Source organism: Drosophila sulfurigaster, chromosome X (genome assembly GCF_023558435.1).
Source record: "Drosophila sulfurigaster albostrigata strain 15112-1811.04 chromosome X, ASM2355843v2, whole genome shotgun sequence".
NCBI lineage: Eukaryota > Metazoa > Arthropoda > Insecta > Diptera > Drosophilidae > Drosophila > Drosophila sulfurigaster.
In genome coordinates this window covers 1,198,861-1,206,371 of record NC_084885.1, presented here as the reverse complement: position 1 = coordinate 1,206,371, position 7,511 = coordinate 1,198,861, and the positions used below count along the sequence as shown (strand labels likewise).

The 7,511-nt window shown below is 36.5% G+C and overlaps 1 protein-coding gene across 1 annotated transcript; it reads right to left on the bottom strand.

The window, feature by feature from the left end:
* Window positions 1-3,932: 3,932 nt before the first annotated feature.
* LOC133848176 (uncharacterized protein DDB_G0273453/DDB_G0273565-like) lies at window positions 3,933-4,570 on the bottom strand. Its single transcript, XM_062283619.1, has 3 exons — window positions 4,430-4,570; window positions 4,281-4,367; window positions 3,933-4,222 (listed from the first exon to the last, which is right to left on the bottom strand). The coding sequence occupies exons 1-3, from the start codon at window positions 4,505-4,507 to the stop codon at window positions 4,076-4,078; spliced, it is 312 nt and encodes a 103-aa protein (XP_062139603.1). The 5' UTR covers window positions 4,508-4,570; the 3' UTR covers window positions 3,933-4,075.
* Between the last annotated feature and the right edge of the window lie 2,941 nt (window positions 4,571-7,511).

Genomic DNA, 7,511 nt, shown 5'->3' with positions numbered 1-7,511 from the left:
AAATGCAAGTTTAAGACAAGTTAATCGAATGTGTTCAGTCCGTTTTAATAATCAGTTCTTAATTTCAGACGTGTTATTTAGCAGCTAACCAAGCAAATGCGATCATTTGCAGCGGCGTTAAAAATTTTCTTTTCGTAGACGTCCTTTGTAAATTAGTCGTTGGCGTAAGAGATTTCAGCAATTCTTGACTAATGGTAATTACATGCATAAATATATTTGCACTTTCAGGCAATCACAAGTAATCTGAAGTGTCTCTGTGGCATTGCCGCGAAGTGAGAAATGACGACAGCGATGGCGATACTGATCACGAACACTGTAAATGAATGCGGAATCTAATCTATTTGTAATTTCTGAATCCTTTTTAATCTGTCCTGTGCATGCACTTTAATAAATTTAACCATTTTCCTGAGCATATAAGAATTTGACTAGTTATTGAGCTGTTAGATGTTGAATGCAGAAACTTCAATTCAATGTATTCAACAATTCAAATTTTTGTATGTTATGGGTGCAGGGTATTTAGTAGTTCATCATACTGACTTGACAGCCTCTCACTTGCTTCTCTTTCTGATTTGCTGAACATCAATTCAAAGGCGACAACAGCTGATAGCTCCAAGTTCGCGTCGCTGTTTACATTGTGGATCATCCACCTGCCCCTCAAAATTTCCACAAATTGGAGAACTTGACGCAAATTGGCTTTGCCTTAGATGAACACAGTGTCATCTTGTCATCGTCTTTGTTTTCTTTTCATTTTTTCTTGTCGTTTTGTTTCGTTTTCGATATTCTAAGCTTGTCAAAGTGCACCTCAAAAAGGGGGTTTCTTTATTTTATTTGGGGTGCCGAACTGTAGTTTGGTTGCGTAAATTAACTTGATTAGATTTAGTGAGCAATTTCAGCACCGAGCACCGAGCACCGAGCACCGAGCACTGAGCACTGAGCACTGAGAATAACTCAGTCCGATTCCGAGTTCAGCATATCAGCAGCATGTAGGGCGATGTGTGTGTGTGTGTGTGAGAGACAGACGCACTCTGTGATCGTGCCAGATATAGCAAGCGTAATTTGTTAGTTATCAGTTAGGATTAAAGTTAATTTGCTGAAATTTGTGATCACTCTGTGTCTCTTTGTCTCTTTCGTTTGACTGCGACTTATAAAAAGAATGTGCCAATTTTAGATCACTCTCGTTTTTGTTTGTTTGAGAGTGCTCGGCGAATTAATCAACTTATCTAGATATCAAATAAAACTGCGTTTTCGTTTCAACTCTTATAATTATGAGTTTACACAATGCTATTCATAAAATCAAACCATTTTGAGAATATGTATTCAGAATAACATTTATAATATGCTCTACATACTTTATTAAACAAAAAAAAGATGCTATTAGTATTTAGTTTCGATAACACTCAAAGGCTGCTAAACATAGGGTCTAGAAGAGCAGAGTTCGTTTTTAATGCTTCTCACATGTGAGAACCTCAAGTGAGTTCCGCCAAGGCAGCTGCAGCCTCGCTGCTCAGCACATCCAAGTTGATTTCGCCATCTGTTTGTTACAAGTTATGTAAAGTAAATTAAAGTAAAGCATGTAGAACAACATTATAATATACCGCTTGAAATACTTGCCTCCGATTTCAGTCCCAAGTCCGTCCACCGCTCGTCCTTCAGCTCCAGCGCCATTCATTGCCAGAACCGTGGTGGCCAGTTCCTTTATAGTTCGCTCCATTTCATCAATTTTACTCCAATGCTCGATCGACGGCGCTGCCCACGTCCAAGAGCACAGACAGAGGAGCAGTGCGACTGTCACACAAATCCAATGAGAAGTCATGACTACAATTTAATGAGCATTTAGCTGCTCTTTTTATAGTGGAAACAATACTGATCGCAATCTCTTTCTTGTTGTTCTGCACAATTAAAGGACCTAATTGTGTTCACATTGCTTCAATAAGCAGCAAATGAACTGTGAAGAAACGAGCTATTATCCATAAATTTGAGGTATTTGAGATTATAACTTGTTCAGCTCCGCAGATCGTAGATCGCATTAACGATTTGCGAATTTGATTCGCCAGCCTGAAAGTATGCAACAAACTTTTGCTTGACATAATTTAAGGTCCAAATCGTTGTCACATTATTTGTTTAATGAATCCATGTTACCACAAATAAACTGTGAAGTCAAAAATCATTTAAATTAATTTATCTTTTTTATGATTTGGATTATTACTTCTTTAGTTCGCAGATAGCCGCGATTAACAATTTGGCTTCGCACTTGCGTATTTGAATCGACAGCCTGAAAGTATGCAACAATTTTTTGCTTGACATAATTTAAGGTCCAAATCGTTGTCACATTATTTGTTTATTGAATCCATGTTACCACAAACAAACTGTGAAGTCAAAAATTATTTAAATTAATTTATCTTTTTTATGATTTGGATTATAACTTCTTTAGTTCGCAGATAGCCGCGATTAACAATTTCGCTTCGCACTTGCGTATTTGATTCGACAGCCTGAAAGTATGCAGCAAAAAATTGTTGCTTGGCAAAGCTTTGGAGACACTTGCAAATTTGTTAATAGCATGTTTACTGTTTTCGCAGCTTAGTACGAAGCAAGCATTGCATATATGTATATATATATATATATATATATATATATATATATATATATATATATAATTTATGTATATACGTATATTTTGTTCGTGCTGGCAAAAAGCGTCTGCACTTTGCTGTCAATCGAAGCATAAAATGAGCAGCAAGTGCCACTACATCCACATCTAAATACACAAACGAACGCTCACACACACACATATAGACATGTGCTGCAAATGAGTGCAGCGTAATGCACAGGTGTAACCAAACACACACACACACACATACGCATGGAGCCAAGTGTTGTGCGGACTCGAATCAGAATCAAAAATTCTATACGACGCACGCTGAACATGAATCCTGCAAATGAATACTACAAATAAGTACTCACAGTACTCATTCTGCGCTACACGAACAGACAACGTCGAGTCCATAAGTTATGCGCATAAAAGAGTTAAATATATATTGCCATATTCATTTAATATAATTTGGATATTCCATCGACAAGTGAAGTGAACTGAATTGAGTAAAGATTTTACTTTCATTGAGAGGAAAGTCAATTTTCGTTTTATTTTAGTTTCATTTTAGTTGCTCTCATGTATTTATTTGCAATCATCATTATTTTGAATACGTTTATTGAACCGCTCTCTGCGTGTCGTTCAAGCCCTGTATCTGCTCAATTTCTATATATTTCTTTTTGATATTTTTCGCCCTCTTTTCTTGCATTTCATTTTTAACGGCAACAGCAGCAGCAGCAGCAGCAGCGTTAGCGTCAGCGGCGCATTAATTAATTCCAGTGCAGCGATTTTTCAAGAAAAAGCCCTTTTTACACATTTAACACACGGCATGTGGGAGTGTGTGTGTGTGTGTGTGTGCTGGGATGTGTTTCTGCACTTGAAACATTTCTGCAGGTGTTGTAATATTATTTGGAATTATGTTGGAATTTTTTTAAGCATTTCGCCGCCGCCGCCGCCGTCGACGCTGTTGGAATGCTATGAATATTATTTGCTTTTTAATTTTGTTTCAAGTTGCATATGTCTCTCAGTCTGTCTGTGTATTTGTGTGTGTGTGTGTGTGTGTGTGTGTGTGTGTGTGTGTGTGTGTGAGTGTGAGTGTGTGTCTGTGCATGGGTTGTTGTTTATAGCTAACTTTACAGTTGAGAAAGCATTTCTAAAGTGGTTTTAATTAGTTGCCCCAACTGTTTTCGGTCTGGTTTGCTGCGGTTCAGGATGCGCGCAGTCCACGAATACGAATACGAATACGAATCCCCAGTCCAGCTCCACTTCTAGCTCCATCTCTAGCTCTAGCTAGTCAAGGAGCCAGGCAGCCAACCCGCTTTTTCCCCTCCTATTTTAAGAACTTGTTTGTGCTGAAGAAAAGGTTAAGTTTATTACAAGGCATGCACAGGATAGATTAAAAAAGGGATTACAAAATGTTTAGGTTCCATTCGCAATCGCATTCGTTTACAGTTTTGAGATTACAGTGTCCGCCAGCAGTATCGCCATTTACGGCGCTGACGTTGGGCTTTCCGTTGTTGAGGTTGAAGTCGAAGTCGATGTCGAAGTTGAAGTCGAAGTTGAAGTCGAAGTTGAGCTTGAAGTTGAGGTTGTCTCATCCGGTTGACAAACACAATCAATTGTGGTCACAATTTTCTATAAAGTGCAATTAATAAATTCATGTTTTGAAATCAGAAATCGATGGAGAACTTACTGTAACAAGAGTATGGCAAATTCGTAGAGGATCCCACACATTGCAGAAGCGATTGGTCAACTGCCTCAGCTGATTAGTATTACACGACTACAATTAAAAGAAAGTAGTTAAAATTTGAAGACTTTATTGCTAACTTGATTTAAACTTACCTCGGCACCGGGTGTCTTATGCATCAAGCAGACAAAGGTCAGCACAAAGCCTAGAAAAGTCAACGTCGAAAACTTCATATCGTATGTTAAATGCAACTGCAACTTTACTGAACTCCACGTTTAGCAATTCAGTACGTTTTATACTCCTAGTGGAGTCACTCACAAAACCTATCAAAACGTCAATGAGATCGAGATCGTGCCTTAGCCTAATTAAAAGCGACCACATTTCATAATCGTCTCGATTTCAGCGACTTTCGAAAAACAACTAACAGATAAAAAAGTTAAGGCAACTAAAAACTTGACATGCGCATAAATATTGACGAAATGAAATTCTAAAGAAAGGGAGAAAAACTGCATATTGTTTTACAGCATCTACGATTCAGGTTCTGAGAACTCCGAGTCTACGATTAGCTTATCAGTTATTCCAAATTGGCAAGCATCGTAAATGCAAATAGATAGTAAATGCAATAGATCTGATAAATACACACGAATGAATAGATTAAAATGAATATAACCAAAAGAACTCGCATATTCGACACGCTCATGTATACTTTATGATCTTGGCGATGTTGATAATGAACCTAGGAAAAATTTATTTTAAAAGTTTCGGTTCTACAAAAACTATAAAACATTGTAACCTTATCAGTTATAAACTTAAAATAGTTTCATGTGTTCGAAAATCATCATTCAATAAAATAGAAATGGAATAAAACAGAAAACTACAGTTATAATTGCAATGCAAAAGATCGTACAGTTAACGATTTGTCTGCATGAATTAATCCCGATTAATAAGCTTTAGTAAGCGATTCAAACATTTACTTCTAAGATCAGTGATGTTAGTGGTTAAGTGATTGTGTTGAGTGTGCTCGACTGTTAGATACCCGTTGCTCTTTTACCATAAGAGAAAAAATCTACCGCAAACTACTATAATATACCAAATGCTATATTTATTTAATCGATATACTATATATAACATAGGTCAAAGTAGACTAGATTCTCAACCAAAGCAACCAAGACGCGAAAAATATTCTTAAATACATTTCGTAATTATTAATTGATCGCAACCAAATGTTAAATTAAATTAAATGTTAAATGTTAAAAATGTTACCTTCGGCACATTTCGTTTCAGACAAACTTAATAGAACCTTTAAAATAAAATATAATTTATATACCGAAAATGCTAAAATATACCTCATGCTATATTTGGTATATCGATATACTGGCGCATTTAACAAACTAAGGTACCAAATATACCAGATTGTCAATCGAGACGATGAATAACACTTTTCCCTAAATAACTTTCACAATTTGTAAAATGGTTTACGGCATCTGAAAAGTCCCCTTCGGGGCATTTCGTTTAAGATAAACTTAATAGTACTTTTAATGATTTTTATTTAAGGTTGGGGTGTTATTTTTAAAATATACTAAATAAATATATCAAAAATTGTAAAATATACCGAAAGCTATATTTGCTATATCTATATACTGGTAGATTCAAAATAAGGTACAAAATATACCAGAATCTCAACCTAGATTAAAATACTGAAAATACTAAAATGTACCTAAAGCTGTATTTGGTATATCGTTATACTAGTCCATTCGAAATGAGGTACAAAATATAACAGAATGTCAACCAAGATTAAAATTCCGAAAATACTAAAATATACCGAAAGCTATATATATATTTCATACTAGTCTATTCAAAATGAGGTATAAAATATACCAGATTGCCAACCAATATTAAAATACTAAAAATACTAAAATATACCTAAAGCTATATTTGGTATATCGGTATACTGGAGCATTCAAAATAAGGTACAAAATATACCAGATTGTCAACCAAAAATTAAAATACTGAAAATACTAAAATATACATAAAGCTATATTTGGTATATCGTCATACTAGTCCATTCAAAATGAGGTATAAAATATACCAGATTGCCAACCAATATTAAAATACTAAAAATACTAAAATATACCTGAAGCTATATTTGGTATATCGGTATACTGGAGCATTCAAAATAAAGTACAAAATAAATCAGAATGTCAACCAAGATTAAAATACTGAAAATACTAAAATATACCTAAAGCTATATTTGTAATGTATAAAATATACTATAAATAGACTCATTTCCAACTTATTAAAAGTTCAAAAAAAAAGAACAAATGATTTCAGCAAAAGTGTGTTGGACTTCTATCACAGAGCTGTCGCCTAGTTATCGAAATGTTCTCAACTGTACTTCCTGATATCGCTGTGTGCGATGACACTGATGTGTGTATTAGGTCACTTTCCATATGCAAATGCAAATGCGAGCTTCTCTCGCACGCATCCTGCGAGTATTCGCATTCGTGTCCATTTCGTTGCCTCTTGAGCTGTGTTTGTGAGTGTGTGTGCGAGTGTGTGGCCAGTGTACACACTCATCTCGGGCCCATTTACAATAATATTTATCAAGTGCGCGCTCTCTGTACACACCCAGCTAGGAGTAGTGTCATATATTAGCGGCTTAGTCTGTATGGACGCGCCTGGGTCATCAGCATTCGCCATTTGCTGTTCGCCATCATCATCATCATCATCCATCCATTCATGATGATGATGATGATGATGAGGCGAGCCTATGCGTGGCCTCTAATTACGTCGCATTGTCATAACAGAATTGAGCGCATTTGACACGCAATTGGAGCAAGCACGATGACATGTGAGAAATGCGAGCGCAGAGGGTTAATCGAGGAGAGGAATGAACGGAGAACGAAGAGCAGAGAGCGGAGAATGGAGAACGGAGAATGGGAAAATTTCCAACTAAATAGTTGCCAAGCTGCTTGCAAGCAACTCAGTCAAACTATTGCTCGAACTCTCAAAAAGGAAATGGAAGCAGAGAGAGAAGGGAAGCAGAAGTGGAGAGGTGGAAAAGTGACAGTGACTGTGACAGTGTCAGTTAGCAGGCACTGTTGCATCAGTTTCTCTCGACTTTCCCCTTGCAGCGCGTTGCGCGGCTTAAGTAGATAAGAATTAATTGTTCAATGGCACGCATTGCACTTAATATTTGAATATGAAGAGTGTGTAGCATATGTGTGATGTGGACGA